General features: G+C 39.9%; 1 protein-coding gene across 5 annotated transcripts in view; it reads right to left on the bottom strand.

Moving 5' to 3' along the window:
• Window positions 1-1682: 1682 nt before the first annotated feature.
• Window positions 1683-17095, bottom strand: part of Eif4enif1 (eukaryotic translation initiation factor 4E nuclear import factor 1) — a 51729-nt gene continuing 36316 nt past the window's right edge. For 4 of the 5 annotated variants that reach the window (XM_013141802.3, XM_005007251.4, XM_003478294.5 and 1 more), the window contains exons 10-19: window positions 15976-16208; window positions 12886-12957; window positions 12189-12372; window positions 11009-11088; window positions 10337-10479; window positions 7235-7319; window positions 5616-5748; window positions 3512-3853; window positions 2947-3111; window positions 1683-2433 (exon numbers count right to left, since the gene is read on the bottom strand). In XM_013141802.3, coding sequence (XP_012997256.1) covers window positions 2192-2433; window positions 2947-3111; window positions 3512-3853; window positions 5616-5748; window positions 7235-7319; window positions 10337-10479; window positions 11009-11088; window positions 12189-12372; window positions 12886-12957; window positions 15976-16208 — 1679 coding nt within the window. In that variant the 3' untranslated portion in view covers window positions 1683-2191. The remainder of the gene's footprint in view (window positions 2434-2946; window positions 3112-3511; window positions 3854-5615; window positions 5749-7234; window positions 7320-10336; window positions 10480-11008; window positions 11089-12188; window positions 12373-12885; window positions 12958-15975; window positions 16209-17095) is intronic. The other variant, XM_005007252.4, reaches the window with a different exon arrangement.

Raw genomic sequence — 17095 nt, 5'->3', positions numbered from 1 at the left:
AATAGCTGATTATGTGAAGCCAGTTGGCAGTAATCTTAGTGTGGTGGGTTAGTGAAAATATGGGTAGAGGGTAGGTATGGGCACACAGATACAGAGGAAGGATCTAAAATTGGTAACTGATGGTGTTTTCTAAAAGAAATCAAAAGATTCAATATGTAGGGTGATAGTCCCTAAGAAAATCAGAAAAGTGAAGATTTGTAGGAAGACAATTTGATGGTCTTCAAATGAGATGAACCAGAGCTTTTAGTAGGTTGAGGGATGAGCAGGTGGGATTATCGGTGTACTCAGCTTTTGTCCAGCAGCTTTTTTTTGTTGTCCTAGAGATGCTCTCTGCACTTTGCACTGTCCTCAGACCCAGGAGATAAACCCCTCATGCCTCAGAGGCTAGTCATTTTTCAGAATATAGACCCTGGTGTCTTGGCACATTAATAATAGAGGCCTGACTTAAAGCCTTCCCCACCTTTGCAGAGAAACATGAAAATACTAGCTCTTTTAGCTATGGGATTTCGAACAAAGTTTGCTCACCAGCCAGAGCATGCTGAAATTTTGGGGAATCCTCAGGCCAAAATTCATTTTCAGCAAAGTGAAACTAAAGTCAGGCTTAAGGATTCTGGCATTGACACTAAGGTTTGCTATCTTTCACTTGTGAAAACACAAAATCTTGGTGTCTTTCTGAGGCTGGGGAATTACACTGAAAAAGAATGGTACTGCAGGAGTAGAGGTAACTAGTTTGAAAGGAAAATACCAGCAAGGGATTGACCTCATGCTTAGTCCACAAAGCCAGGTTTTGTTAAGAGGTGACCTGCATTTAACACTTGGGAGCAACAAGCTCTGTTTTATCCTTGCATTCAAAATCCAACCACTTGCCCTTCATCTTTTTTTTTTTTTTTTTTTTTTTTTTTGAGACAGAGTCTCACTATATAGTTGAGTTGGCCTTGAACTCACTTGGTAGTCGAGCTGGCCTAGGATCTACCTATCTTAGCTTTCTAAGTGTCAGGATTACAAGCATGCATCACAATGCTTGGCTTGCCCTTCATCTTTGAATTAGAAAATGTTCATCCTCTAGCGTAGAGGCAAAGTAGTTTTTATACCCCTAAATGGGTATGTATTTAGGACTCAGGTAAATTAACTCAAGCTTCAGAAATACCAAGTCAAATCAATAGAACTGAAAAATCCTTTAGTCAGAAAAAGGGATTCAAGACCCTCTAGTATTCTGTAGAATCCTTTTCTTTTGATGCTGTGTAGATAGGTTGTAAGTTAATAAAACAAGATGAGGTATGTTATACAAGGAGTTAGCACATGGATTTCAGTCAGAGCTGAGCTGGATAAATAGGATGGCTCTGTATGTGTGATTTCTTTGGGAGAAACTACCATATACATGATTTCTAAATAAGCAAATTTTTTTAGGTGAATTTTAAAAACTGTATACTGTTATGTACTGATATCCTGGTATTTGCTACAAAGCTACTTCCAGCTCAGCCTAAACTGCCATAGTGGGGTTCCTAAGGTCAATAGAAGACCAAAGCTGCTTCATCCTAAATCAGAATAAACAGTTCAATTGTGTGAATTTTTAAAGAAAAATTAGAACTTCAGGTCATTTCCCACAAAGTACCTCCTGAGCCTCTTTGCTTAACTCTTAGCAATAAGGATTCAGAGAGGAAAGAAACAACAATGCCATTCACTTCATTCACACATTTAGCATCTGCAACTTTAATCAACAAAAAAGTCCCAAATGTACAAGTGAAAAAAATCCAAACCATTGACACAGGCTTAACTAATATCAGCTACTTTTATGTACAGCTGTATAAGTTCAAAAAATCTATCCTATATGTATGTACAAAAGTTGTTTATACATAGTTCTGTACATAAGGGTCTATACATTTCCTCAGAACCCTTAGGTGCCACCTCTTGGTGAAGACACCAACACTTCATTCACATATCTTACAAAAATGAAAAGACTTTTCCAGGATTGACAAAACTCTGCATTCTGCACTCAGACCATGTAGGTTCCACTCTATTGGTTAAGATCCTTGTGTCACAACACAGGCCATGCCAGGTGCACATGTTCCCTCAGGAGCTTTACCCAGAGTGCTCCAAAGTAAAAAGCCTGTAAACCAACCCGAGATGAGGCAGCAGAGTCCTGACCAGGGTGCCAGCATAGGTCCAGACATGGATAAGCCTGCCTGCCCTCTCACTGTCGGTATTCCAATTCATCTACACTGATGACTTTGGCAGGCATGGAGGGGAGGGGCTGCTGCAGCACATCTGAGCCAAACCATTTGGCAAGGCCCACAGGGGAGCTGCTCCTATGGCTGGGGCGATGCTCCAGCTGCGAGTGCATGTGGGGCAGGCCTGGGCGACTGGGTACAGTCTGAGGAGTCGTCTGAACGCTGACAGCTGCTGCTTGCGAACCAGAGCCTGGAGGATGCAGAACTATGGAGATAAGAAGGGTTATCATTCTAAGTGTGTGTGGGAAAGCAGTAGTTTGTTAGATCCTGCTTCCAACTGATGCATAAAACTACCCCCAAAATATCAGGATTTATTATCGGGCTTTAAAAAACTGCAAAATGTCATTCAATACTGAAGAGCCCCCTGGACATGATTATTTCCCATAGTGAGCAGCCCATTACAGAAGCACATGAGCTGGTGAAGTGGCATCTAGCCCAGGCAGGCCCAATCAAACCTCTACTCTACCTTCTCACCAAAGATAAAGGATGAAGAAAGCTACAGCACACTGGGCTCTTACACTTTCTTTACAGAAACAATAATAATCCCAAATCCCCCAGAGGTCAGTTTACTTCATCTTATTCTCTAGTTACTCCTTTACCCTAGTCTTGCTAAGACAAGAAACGAAGTATGTCAATTCATCCCTCACTGGAAATTGGTCCTGACTTCACAAGCTTACTCAGCTCATCCTAAGTTCACCTGCCATATTCCTGAACCTACCAGAGCGCTGGAGCTGCTGCTGCATCATTGCGAGATGCAGAGGTGTCCCAGGACGAGGGTTTAGGAGAGGGTGACTAGCAGCAGGTAAAGGGTAAAAGGGTTGACCCAGGATTGGGCCTGATATTCCTTGTAAATGAGTCAGGTCCATCCCAGGAGGAAGTACACCTGTTGGGCACACAAATAAAACTGCTGAGTATTTAGGTATAATGATGCCAGATATAATCCCAATACTTGGGAGGCTGAGGCAGGAGGACTGCTGTGAGTTTGAGGTCAGCTTGATGAGTTCATTGCCAGGCTGAACTCAACAAACCAAAACAATAACAAAAAAACCCCGCTGAGTAGCAGTAATAATGTACCTGGAAAGTTTTAAGTTTGTACACTTAAGCTGAGAAATTGCTCAAGCTTGGTTTGTAATCTTAAAATGGACTAAGTGATAGATTGGACTGGATCACTGCCTACCAAAGTTAGATGGAAAAATCTAGTAACATCTCTTTAGGGATGAAAACCTCCCACAGGCTAGCACTACATCAATGCCAGGCAATGTCATGCCAGGTCAAAAACTTACCAGCTTGGAGCAAACTTGGAAGATGCTGTGGATGTACTCCCTGGGCCAGCATCCTCTGGACCAACCCTGGGTGAAGTTGGTGAGTAGGACGAACAATAGGGACATGGGGAACAAGAGGAACCTGGTGGACAGGGCGGAGGAAAGGTGTTCCTGGAACGGGGGATGCCAAGGTGGGAGTTTTCCTTCCAGTTGCTTTCAGTCGGTAATCTTGTTCTTTGGTGAAACGGTTGGTCTGAGATAGTGGGGTGGAACACGAAGATCGCTGTAACGCTGGAAGTTTGGGGTTTGTTGTAGAAGAGTCTCGTTCAGCACTGGGTATGGAGTTGGATGATAATAGGTTCTCTGGAAGGATGCAGTGAGAAAATATTTTGGTATTGGTAAACATTTCTTAGATACTTCGGCTACCTAATGGCTCCAGAATTTTTTTCCCCCAAAACTGGAGAGTGAACTCAGAAGTAAGGTACAACCCTAGCGTTTAAAAAGTTTTTAAGTTCTGAGACACCATCTCAAGTTGCCCAGATTGGCCTTGAATCTCAGTTCACCTGCCTTAACCTCCCACATAGCTGGGGTTACAGGGTTGCACCAACATCAGTTTTTCATTTCCTAAAATGGTCACAATTCTTACTTGATCTCTTCAACAGGTTTAGATGACTGCAGGATAGGGACTATCACTTGCCTTATAGACAGGCCCACAATATGAACTGTAAGTAGAGGGCACAGGATTAGTTAGAGACAGAGCTGGTACTAGACTACAAGGCTTATGGTTTACCAACTCTTTGCTGAAATACTTTTTTTTTTTGACAGTAGTGACATCAAACCCAGGATCTCACAAGGTAGGCAAGCACTCTACTACTGAGCCACACTCCCTACCCACAAAGAATTTTAATATCTAACCAAGGACTCTGAAGTTACAAATAATATATCTCTTAAAGGGGCCATAACTCTATTTTTATATTCCTCCTCACACAAGAATAGCTAATACAGAATGCCTGGCATAGCAGGCTTGGTGGTCTAACTAGCTGGGCATTCTGTTTTACCCAAATGGCTGGGCTCTGGGCCTACATGGGGTCTTACTCTATCAGCAGCAGCTGCTTGGGATTAGCATGCTTGTTAGTTGAAGAGGGGAAAAAAAAAAAAAAATCAAGCAAGTATAAAATTATGTCAGTCTATTACAGGAAATTGAAATAGAATTACAGTCCAGTCAAAGAATCTGAACTACCTAGTAAGGACCAAGAGGACTTCCATTTTATTACTTCTCCCACCAAGTCTCCTCAGAGGCAAGAGTTTTTGGAATTGCTCTACATCTGTTTAAACTCTAACTTAAAGAATCTATGGGGGCTGGGGATTTAGCTCAGCGGCATAAGCACTTGCATTGAAAGCAGGCAGTCATGAGTTCGATCCCGGGTAACAATAAAAATGAAAAAGACAAAAAAAAAAGAATCTATGTCACCATGTCTTTACTGTGCAATTCACAAGCCTGTTTAAATTTCCCTCAAAATTGGGGAGTGAACTTGGAGAGAGAGAGAACTGAGCTATAATCCTAACCTTGAAAATGATTTTAAATTGTGAGACAAGGTCTCAAGTTGTTTATATTGGCCTTGAAAGGTTTTTGCACATATTTGGCACAGATTTTATTAGACACCTAACTCTCCACACATGAGAGAGAACCTTTCAGAAGTAAAACTATATCAATATGTCAAAGCTGGGCATGGTGACACATACCTATAATCCCAGCACTTGGATGGCTGAGGCAGAAAGATCACAGTGAGATTAAGGTTAGCCTAAGAAGCTAGCCTGATCTATATAGCAACCCTGTCTCAACAAAGCACAAGTCAAATATACCAATCATTCATCTTTGAAGATGACTAAGAATGTTAAACTAAAGGCTTTTCTTTCAAACTAACACACCATCCTTAGGTACATCTCCTTAGGTACATCAGAATTTCAAACAACTAAATAAATGGGACACAGAACTGATCTGGAGTAGTAAGAGTTTGGGCCAAGGGCCCTGGAGAAAATCAGCGCAGGTAAGGCTGGTCACACTCACAGCCATTTTCCCTAGCACATATTCTCAAGCAGTACAGTTTCAACAGCTCTATATTACCTTCACTGGTCTTCTGAATATCTTCTTTATTGTCACAAGGAACTGCTTTTCCAGATGCTGGGTCCTCCTTGCTTTTTTCTTTGCTCTCATACATCTTCCGGATTACTGAGGTAGGGGTGAAGGAAGGAGAAAGCTGCAAAAACAACAACAAAAACAAAAAAACATTTGGCATCAATCAGCATGCTCTTCACTTCAAGTTAGGCTGAACTGGCCATGCTACTCAATAAGGTGAAAAGTATTGCCTACAGTGTGGCAAAGACCAACTTCAAAGTTTTGATCTGTAGCTACTGAAGGAAAATAAATACACAAAGAAACAGGCAGTGTTCCAAGAGCTTCATCCCTTGCTTATAACCCTATGATTATAGGAATCTGCCTCTGCGTCATAGTTTCCCAGCGCAGGAGATCAGTCTGGGAAGAGCATGGCCAAAAGATCTGTATACTAAACCACCAGCTCTACTTTTTATCTGACAAAAGGATGTTTCAGATAACTTCAGAACCTAAATACTCCATGTTCCTAATGCTTCTCTTCCTAACTTGGCTACCAGAAATTTTGCAATTATTTTACTAGCCTCCTTAGCCACTAGGATTTATCATTTAGGAGTATTCCCTATCTCTTTCTTTGGTCTTTTTTGAGACAGGGTCTCACTATACAGTTCAGACTGGCTTTTGAGCTCACTTTGTGGCCCAGGCTGGCCTCAAACTCACAATAATCCTCCTGCCTCAGCCTCCCAAGTGCTAGGATTACAGGCATGTGCCACCACACCCAGCTTATTCCTCATTTCTTTTCTATTTCTACTTTGATGACTTTATTATGTGCTCTTTCTAATTGAACTATTCCAAACAACTGATGGTAGGAGACACGGTATGATGAGGAGAAAGCTCCTTCTAGTCCTTGCTTTCAGGATGTTTGCTACAAAGATCCACATGGCATCCTGAAGCAGTAGTTTCTTTCCTTTGTCTATCAGAGGGTGTGTGTGTGCAGGTGGGTGAAGGGGGTGGTGGTACTGGGGACTGAGCCTAAGGCCTTCATCCCTAGTATTTTTTTTTGAGACAAAGTCTTACTAAATTACTAATTTGAACAGATACAATCTTAGCCTCTCACAGGGATGGGATTACAGGTGTTTAACATCAAACCTGGCTTGTCTATCAGCTCTCACTAAGCTATAAGGGAATAAAACATTTAAAAATTAATACTAGTCGGTTGTAAAACGAGCCTTGTCACCAAAAAAGAAGCCAATAAACCCCTTTATCCAGAGTGAGTTTTATCACTGATAGTTGAACAATTTGTGAATCTTCAGCAAGTTTAATGGATCCCCCATGGTCTGACTTGTCATCCCTGTGTCGAACTTCCTGTCTCTCATTTGTTTGAACATACTGTGTCATCTGTGTGCCCTGGTCCATGCTCATCTATCTGCTGGGATATACTTTCCCCAGATTAGGGACCTCATTGAGTTAGCCTATAGATATCAAAGCAAGACCTAATTAATACACAGGTATAAAAGATTATTAGACCAGGATTTCTGTGGAAGACACTCAAAGAAAGTTAGGGTACACTGCACAACATAGGCACAACTAGAGACATCATAAAGCCATACACAGTATGGCTAAGGGTCACTGACCATGCTTGTGACGGAGGCACCAGGAGCTGGAGAAGAAGAATTCCCTCGATGCATAGGTGCCGGTGACTTGGTCACTCGCTGTGGCCTGTGAACAAAGCAGTTTTCAGTGTGAGTCCTAAACCAATTAAACTCCAAGACTAGTCCAGGAATTTAACATTCCTTCCCCATTACCAATTTCCCAAGCATTTAGTTTTTGTGCAATATATACAAAAAGCAAATAATAAACTCTGAGGGAACACAAAAGCCTAAGAAAACATTGCCGTGGTTTTGTAGGAGCTCTTAGTCTAGTGGAGGAGTCCATAACCTACAGTAAATCAAAGCATGTAGATATTAGATATCAAAAAGGAACAGTGAGAAAAATGCGGCAAGAGAAGGAATGACAGAAAACTTCAAGGACTCTGGGTGAGTTTCTTAAATGAACTTCAAACAGCCAGTGAAAAGATAAAGATGGGCAATAATGGTTCAGGTAAAAGGAACAGGTGCAGGGGTGTGGGAAGGCCATGTGAAAGATATCTAGAAAGATATCTAGATATCTGTACAATTTATTTGTAGCTTATACCAGTGAGATGCCTTGGAAGGCCTTTGTTCTTTGGGCTGACTGGTCTCCAGAGGGTAGGAAGCAATACCACTATCATAGTACCTGGCAAAATGATGCTAGATGAATCAGTGGTTCAAATGAAATACAGACTCAAAAGAGTTTCAAGCATTTTAGGACCCAGTAACATGTAGCAAGCCCCACCACTCCTAGTTAATACCCAGGTCTCCCAATAGAAGGAAAAAGAAGAGACTTCCCGTCTGTCCCCAATCATTCTGTTCATTCTCCCTTAGCCTTGAAGAACAGCAGTTATGTTCAGACATAAACAGGTTAAAAGAAAAAATTATATGGGTGTCACTGCATTTCAGCCATGTCAAACCTTGTGGCTATAAGGTCAAAAGATGAAGAATAGTCACTGATTTTCAAAATTCTCTGAACTAGAATCTTAAACTATGGCTTCCTTCAAATCAGTACTAGGACAGCTCTGTTACTGCCATGAGACTCAGTCTGATATGACAGTGTGGGAAGACAGAGTGGTATTCCAGGAGACAATGGTAGGATCCCACATGATCTATCATCATTTATTCCTTCTGGTAAACAGAGTCGAGTATCTACTGTGTGGACATGGGCTAGTTGACGAGGGTATAGGAATAAACAAAGCAGACAAAAAAATCTCTGGCCTTGCGCAGGTCACATTCTTATATATAGGATAGACAAAAATAGGGAGAGAAAAATAGTATGAGAGCCAGGAATGCAGCTCAGTGGTATACTGTTTGCTTAGTATGTACAAGGCCCTGGCTTATTATCAGTCCTCCCCCGAAAAAGGTAGGGGCTGGGGAAGACTATGTATATCGGGTGTTCAGGGAGGCCTAGAGCAGAGGTGATGAACCTACGGCATGCATGCCACAGCAAGCTTTTGCATCACTGCAAGCTCATTGGCCTAGAGACTCACAAAATGAAGCCTACATTGACACTACTTGGGTCTACTGACTGGTTTTAAGTAATTCACATTTAAAAAATCCTAGTTTGTATGTAAAATGCAGATTTTTTACCCCCATCCTACTTCACAAGGCTGATGTCTGCAGCAAATAAAATTTTGTATGTTAAACTTGTTTTTTTTTTAATTTTAGTTTTTGAAAGTTACAAACCCTGTCAATGAGTATTAGGTAGCCAGGTAGCCCAGTTACAGAAAGTTGGAAAATCTCAGCAGACTTAGTCCTGAGGCTCTGTATTTTGTCTGAGACCTATTATAGCTAAGATGCAGTACTTCCTGGTTACACTGTCTCCTGAAGCAAGACATTGATGTACTGATAACTAAAAATCACATCAAAACAAATTATCCTTCCATATACACACTAGGGACTGTACCCAGAGCTTCGAGCTGCATGGCAAAGCATGTGGCAGAGTTCTACTATTGAGTTACAGCCCAGCCATTTATTATTTTTTGAGACAAAGTCTTGTTAAGTTGCCCAGGTGGCCTCAAACTTGCCATTCCTCTATTTTAGGCTCCTAAGTAGTTAAAATTACAGACGTGCACCACCACAGCTACCCTTAAATACTTCTTAATTGACAACTATTCTACAGTCAACAGTAAACAATAATATTCAGGGATGCACATCTAAAATTAAGGGAGTAATTATTTTCAGAATAGTCACTTTTGAGAAAGAAAAAGGATACACTTGGCAAAGGGTCCATAGAAGGCTTCAGGGTGATTAACAAAGGATTTCCTTATCATAAGCTACACATTTATGAATTTTTTGTGTTGTTTTGCAATAAAAAGAACAATACTTATTACCATTTCTCCCAAACTTTCATTAATGTTTCATCTAGGTAAGAGGTGAGTGAATTTAAACTCTAACCAGCAAACCCTAGATGTAACAATTATATACCCAAGGAGAGTTAGATAAGACAACCTGTGGGCGGGGAAGGAAGGGGTTTTTTCATCATCTCAAAAGTATGACTGCTAATAAGAAGCTATCCTGGTTACATATGTAGAAATGAAACCCTTTAGCTGATACACTGGTGCACACCTATAATCCTAGCACTCTGGGAGGCTGAGGCAAGAGGATCATAAGTTCAAAACCAGCCTGGGAAAGTTCATAAGACCCTGTCTCAAAAATAAAAAATGAGCTTGAGGATGCTGCTCAGTGCACAGACCCTGGGTTTAATCACCAGTAATTTTAAAAAAAGGCGGGGGGAGATGAGGGGAAAAAACCTTAACTGGTGTAAACACCATATAATTTCAAAGTATACTTACTCATAACAAAATTCTAAGGGGATATAGGTAGGTAATAGCTTTTCCATGACTAATTAGCACACTGAATCAACAAAAGAAAGTAATTTATAAATCAACAATTAAATAAAACCACATAGGATAAAAAAAACCAATTTGCCTACAACAGAATTCAATCATATTATTTCCTCTATTGATAACATTTCTTATCTTGTAATACATAACATATCAGCATATGCAATGGAATTGTACCATAGATACCTAGTTTACTAATTTTAGGAAAACTATTTGCAAATTAGTACCCAACTTTGCATGGGTAGCATTAGTAATTTACCTGTTTCTGAATCCATCTCTGGTTCTGTCCACTTGTGGTTTGCCAAAACCAGGCTGGTAGAAGTTTGCTGCCTGTACTGCAAGGTCATGTGGCAGAGCCAGACCATCCAAAGTTGCTTGCTGCAACTCTAGCTGGTTCATTTGCTGAACAGAAGAGGTAGACAGGGTCAGTAGAAGAATGAAGACAGTCAATGCACTTTCTATAAAGATCTCTCATGGATACATTTAAGCACTAACTGAGAATATTAGTAGAAATGACTAAATTATGCTGCCTATCTAACAAACAGTATTTAAGTATTATTTTACTTCCTCAGCAATTTTCTAGCCATCACTAAAGCTGAACTATAAGATCAATGCAAACAAATCACAAGAGTTCCACTTAGCCAGGCATGGTGGTCCACACTTATAATCTCAGCACTCAGGAGGCTGGAGCAGGAGAATCACTGTGAACTTGAGGTCAGCCTGGGCTACACAGTGAGTTCAAGATCAGCCTGAACTACACATACAAAGCAAGACACTGTCTTGGAAAAAAAAAAAAAAAGAAAAGAAAAGAAAACAGTTCCACTGCTGCAAAACTACTTCCAAGCATTGTTGCAATTCAATTCTCCATCCCACACACAATACGAATGAAAAATCAAGCAACAGATTGGGTATGAGAAGAGCTCAGCCTAACCTGGGCTGTGACAGGACTCATAGGCTTTCGAATGCCTTGGAATGGATCTCCAAGTAACTGCTGTGATCCTGGTGTGAAACCTGTCAGAAATGTTACAGAATAAATGAATGTCAAGATCATGTTCATGCACCAGAGTAGCATTTTCACTAACACGTGCTGCTCCACACCGAGTTCTCTTCCAGGAAGTACTAACTCTTTGGGCTGATGGACATCCCTCTTCCTTGTCCTCTCACAGGGGGCTATGTGGACGTTCATTCAAGGACATAACTGCCCAAATTGCTGGTCTATCCATTTTCCCCACTAGGCTGTCGCCTTTTCCTCTTTCAGAGCTAATACCTCTCTGGAGAGAACTTTTCCAGCCAGCCATTTGGCCATACTCACTAAGCCACCTGGTACCAAAGTAGAGCTTGGTACTCTGAGGATCACACTCTTTCCAGAGAATTCTATCTCCCTGACTGTGGGAAGATCATTTCAAAAGCTGCTTCTCAAGGTATGACTAACAAGGTGAGTAGGCAGTAGCCTACAGTGGTTCCAGACTGGCAGAAATAATGACACTTCTAGGACAGCTTTCTGAAAGTGCTTAAGTCACATTCTCAATTAACTGCAAGACTTTACTGCTCACTGTTTCTAAACTTTAATAGCTTGGTAAACAGCCACTGTCCCAACTTCTTTATCAAGGAAAAAAATCTAAGAAACTACATTAACATTGTGGGATTGAACTCCCCAAATAAGGAAGATTAAAGCTGTTCCAATTTAGATTAATTTGAAGAAAAAATACAGCATGAACATACCATGAAAGATAGCTGAATAAGCTATCTTCCACATTTATCCCATATCTCCAACCTAAATGTGTAATAAATTTGCATATTTCTGTTAAAACTCAAACTGTCTGTTCTAGAGAATATGAATAAGGTATGTATAAGGGGGAGCAGACATCTGTGCTTGACAGTAGTTATCAGGCCAGGGATGTAGCTTAGGGATAGAGTGCTTGCCTAGCATGTGTAAGACCCTGGGTTCTGTCTCAGCATTGTTTTTGTTTTGTTTTGTTTTGTTTTTTAAAATTTTTTTGTGGTACTGGGGATGGAGCTCACAACCTTGTGCTTGCCAGGCAGGCACTTATGCCATGAGCTAAGTCCTCAGCCCTATCTCAGCACTGTAAAAAAAAAAATCATCTAGTTACCAATTGGTGATGGTATTCTTGGGCGAAGGTAGTCTGCTGAAGCTGCTCGAGTTTGAAACACCTGTGACACAGGAGGAGAGGATGCTCTTTGGCCCAGTAAAGATGCAGTAGGCTCCAAGCTCCCCATAAGGCCACTCAAAAGACTGGAAGAAGCAGGTCTTTGAACTGGCTGACCGAGAAGTTCCTATAGCAAAAAAAAAAAAAAAAAAAAAAAAAAATCTTCTGAGTAAACCTAGTTCTTCCTTTTAGTTAGAAACTATGGAATATAAACTAATTTTGAAAGCCGGATGATGAAGCCTCCTGATGCTTTACTGAAGGACATGCAACACATTTCTCTGCATGTTCAGCTAATAATATTTGCTTTAAATTAGTAGTATAGGGGCCGGGGATTTAGCTCTGTGGTATAAGCACCTGCGTGGCGGGTGCGAGATCTTAAGTTCAATCCCCAGTACCAATAAATAAATAAATAAATAAAAATAAAAAAATTAGTGGCAGAAATAGTTTACCTACTTTAAGTTCAACAGAAATTGCAAACCTTCAAACTAGAAATCAAGAGTTTACTATGTGAGGCAACAACATGACATCCATAATTGCTAGGCAACATGGATCATTATCTAAGGCCAACCTGGAACACTACACAAAACCAATTCAGGAGACAGTTAGGGCTCTAGGGCCCCAGCCTAAGATTGAAACATACCTGCAGGATGTTCTTAGGGACAGGCTGGCCTGCAGTCTCAGCAGGAGACATCAAATGGCTTTCAAGATTTCGCTAAAAAAGCCAAAGAAAAACTGGTTTTAACTTTAACACATGTAACTTATAGGTTAATTGGGCACCACAAGAAAATATTAAACATTCACAGGAGTTAGCTACAGAATGATGTCCAACTTGTTCCTCTCATCACACAGGTCCCAAAGACCTGAGAAAGGAAAAACACTTTTTCCACCTGAGACTGAACCCAGGGCCTTCACACTGATCCCTAGTCTTACTTTCCCTGTGACACAAGGTGTTGCTGAGTTACTAAGGTGCCCCCGGCTGGTCTTGAACTTGCAGAGTGCTAAGATTAAAGGTGTATGTCACCATACCCAGCTCTTTTCTTTTTTGAGACAAATCTTGCTACATAGCCAGGCCACTCCTGAATTCACTATGTAGCCCACGATTTCCTTGAACTCATGCCTGCCTCACATTCTAGGTTTATAAGCATGTACCATCATGTCTGGCCCAATTCACTGTTTCTAATGTTGTGAGCAAAAGAAGGGGAAATAAAATCATGAAACTTGGAAAGCATCTTTTTAGTCATAAATAAGAAATGGTAATAATTTCTAACTTACAGATTTTAATTTTTGAGGCAATCCTTGTTACCCACTATATCTTTTAAAAGATTTACAAAAAAAAAAAAAAAAAGATTTACCAACCAGAGATATTAAAAATATGACAATATGCAAATTTGGCCAGAATTGTTACATTTCAGTTTCATGTTTCAGAAAATATAAACTTTATTAATTTTTAAATAGCTATCAAAATGGGTCTCATACAGGACAAAGTTCAAATCCTCCACTTTAATACACCATGGGTTATATTTTGCATATTCAACTTGCATTCACATCTCTACTTTAGTAAATCCCCATTTAGTGGAACCAAATAACTCTTGAGATTGCTTATTAAACTCATTTGTATTTAGTACCGTTCTAAAGCCAACAATAAAACATTTGAGTATCTTTGAGCTGTTTTACACCCAAAGATGCTGTTGTGGGCCCTTCCAGCTCTATCTACTGGAAAGGAAGTTTCTGGTATAGTTGTACCAGAAAAAACATTTTTTTCAAAGGCTGAACTAAATGGGCAAGTTTATACTACAAGCCTTACTACATTTAGAGAACAGAATCTAATATTCCACTTAAAATAGGGTTTAGACTAAATCAACATGTTTTATTTTAGGATGAATAATATGATTCAACTTAAACAGAAGTGTCAAATGAGAGCTATATAATTCAGAGGTAGTAAAGACATTGATTTCAAAAATACAGGACCTAGCCTGGCATGGTGGCTCATGTCTGTAATCCCAGCACTCAGGAGGCTGAGGTGGAAGGATCGTTGTGAGTTCGAGACCAGTGAGCTCAAGGCCAGCCTGAACTGCATAGCGAGACCCCATCTCAAAAAAGATAAAAACAACAACAAAAAAAACAGGACCTTCATGCAAATCTAGCAATATAGATTACACCTGATATGCTTACTGCATTACTTTCCTTATTTTCTTTTTTACATTAAGTTGATTTTGTATTAGTCTTTGCTGAGCTACTTGATACTCATCTATTTTCGTTTTTTTTTTTTTTTTTTTTTTAAGTTTTTTTTTTTTTTTATCGGTACCAGGGATCGAACTCACGACTGCCTGCTTGCAAGGCAGGTGCTTATGCCACTGAGCTAAATCCCCAGCCCCCACTACTCATCTATTTTCTCAGCAGATGTTTGAAGCACAGTCCCTCAGTTCAAACCGGATATCCTTCAAAGAACAGAAACCTCAGTACCAAATTAAGTATCCTCACAATGCAGGCTCAGTTGTATTAAAATCCTAGAAACACAGGACTAAAACTGCTGAATAGCTCTGTCTCCATTTCCTTAGTCATTCACATTACAAGAAAAAAGATGACTCCAAGATTTGACTGACACCTGTCAGCACCTAGTCACCAAAACACAAAGATGACAAAAAAGGGTGATACTACAGTCACAACATTTCAATCTGGCCTTCATTTGAAAGCTTTTGTGTTTAATAATTACTTGTATACAAATAATTCTAATGTTTATAAGAACATTTTCCTGTAACTTATCAATGATATGATACAAAGAAATGAAGTCTATCTTTCTGAGGTGCCATCTTTTAGAGGCCTAAGATCATCCTACACACCATAGCAAGGAATAACACCTCTGTCTGACACTTTCAAAAGTCTCACTAGCTGTTGGTCAAATAAACTCAGCTGCCTTCTCCAGGCACAGGTGTAGTAAATCAGATATTCTTCTTCAGACTTTGGCTACTTACAACTCAGACAACAAACCAGGAGAAAAGAGGCAAGATGTAACCTGATAAATGCACTAAAGCTTAGCAGCTAGAATAGTTATGTTTGTTTTCATTATTCAAAACTACCTTGCTCTCCCATCACTTTGTATCATTAAGGGACAGCAACATTTAACAAAGAGACTAGCACCAAGAACTACTAAATACTGATATGACAAAGACCAGTGTATGTTATTCATGTGGATTTACTGAAATGCAGTCATCTTATAACCTAACCTAATGCTCAGAAGTTGAAAAAAAAGTTACACGTTTTTCCATTAGTAAATTAACAGAATGCAAATGTCTCAACGTATCTGTCCTAAATACTTTAATCTAATTTGCATTACTGCCAACTGCCTAATCAGAGTGAAAAGATTTTGCTGCAGAAGAATGGTACATTACATGAACTTAAGTAGCCGAATAACAATAAAACTTTCTCTGGAGCTCATCTAAAAGCACAGTCTTATACTGTTTTAGCAGTAATTTAATAAAGTAATGTAGGTATTGCATTAAGTTGAATCTTTCTACTGTCACCACACACACACACACCCCCTCTGAACACTCACAGGTTGGTCTTTTTTAGCTTTTAACAAACAGCATATTGATAAAGAACATAAAAGCATCAAGGCCCGAACAACTACTAATGATGCCCAACTTAGACTACCTTTTTAAAAATCTAATTTTTGCAAACAAAAAGAGGGAAAGTGAGAAAAGGTTGGGTGAGGTTTGTGTCGAATACTTACGCTGACTTTGGGCTGAGAAGGCAAAGTTCCACTTGCCTTCATGGTGCTCACTAGTTTATTAAATGCAGTCATATCACCATCTTTCTTGAGTTGTCGATTGCTGCTTACAGTACTCAGGGTCTCCTCTAAGTGTTCTGCCATGAAGGGTGTTGAATTCTTCACTTGTTGGTCCACCTTCAAGCCCTTGAGCCCAGCTTCTACCTCTTCCACTGAAAGCACAACCCCTGAATGTGCTGAAAGGTGAGAAAGTCTTGGTTAAGTCAAGCAGAGATATTGGAATTCTCTTTGGATATCATGTTGGTTAAAATGAAGATAATTTGTTTCACAGCTGAAGTAAGGCCGACACTGAAAACAGGCAAACTGAAAATACTGAAAATCATTGTTACTTAGTGGTAATAAATCTGTAATTTTGTACTTAGTAAGTAATAGCATAACTAAAAGGTTTAGATACTAGAAACCAGGACCACGAAGTGCTGGCCTTTCAGACTTACAAAGATCCTGCTGTGTGTGGAAAGGATCTTATAATGGGTCTTCTGGAGATTGGTTACTAGGCACAGAAAACTCAAGATGTGAGTATCAGGACGGCTAAATGCACTCTGGTTATTAGAGTAGTAAGTTGCTATGTTGAGGACTCACAGCCTAAACAAGGACATGGCAGATTGAGGCAAAATTGTGAGAAGTGAATTCACCCTTCCCGTAAGTTAGCAGCTGCTATGCAGGACCAAGGAGAGAAATAAGAAGGCACTTTGCCATTTTGTGAGCCAGCTGGCACACGGATTAGGAAATAAGAACAGCTCCCCCGGTCCTCCAGCCTGGTAAATAACCTACTGATTCAGAGGATCACAGGCTGAGTTGATAGCAACTGAGGTACAAAACAACTTATTTCTTATATTATTTGATTGACTTTGCAGGCTCAAATACAGTAGTCTGAGCATCTATTTGGAGGATAATAATATGCAATATGACAACTATGGGGGATTTCCTTCTATCCTGTTTTTGAAAGTCAATACGGTTCTGTTTTATTGTTTTGTTTTCTTCAATGTTCTGTTTTGATTGGTTTTATTCTGTTTGATTTATTATGTCTGGTGGTATGGGAAGCAATTTTGAAGATAACAAAGAG

This window comes from Cavia porcellus, unplaced genomic scaffold (genome assembly GCF_034190915.1).
Source record: "Cavia porcellus strain 051 isolate PalLab524CR breed Dunkin Hartley unplaced genomic scaffold, mCavPor4.1 scaffold_16, whole genome shotgun sequence".
Taxonomy (NCBI): domain Eukaryota; kingdom Metazoa; phylum Chordata; class Mammalia; order Rodentia; family Caviidae; genus Cavia; species Cavia porcellus.
Note: the sequence above shows the minus strand (reverse complement) of the source record. Positions and strands in the feature narration are given on the sequence as shown.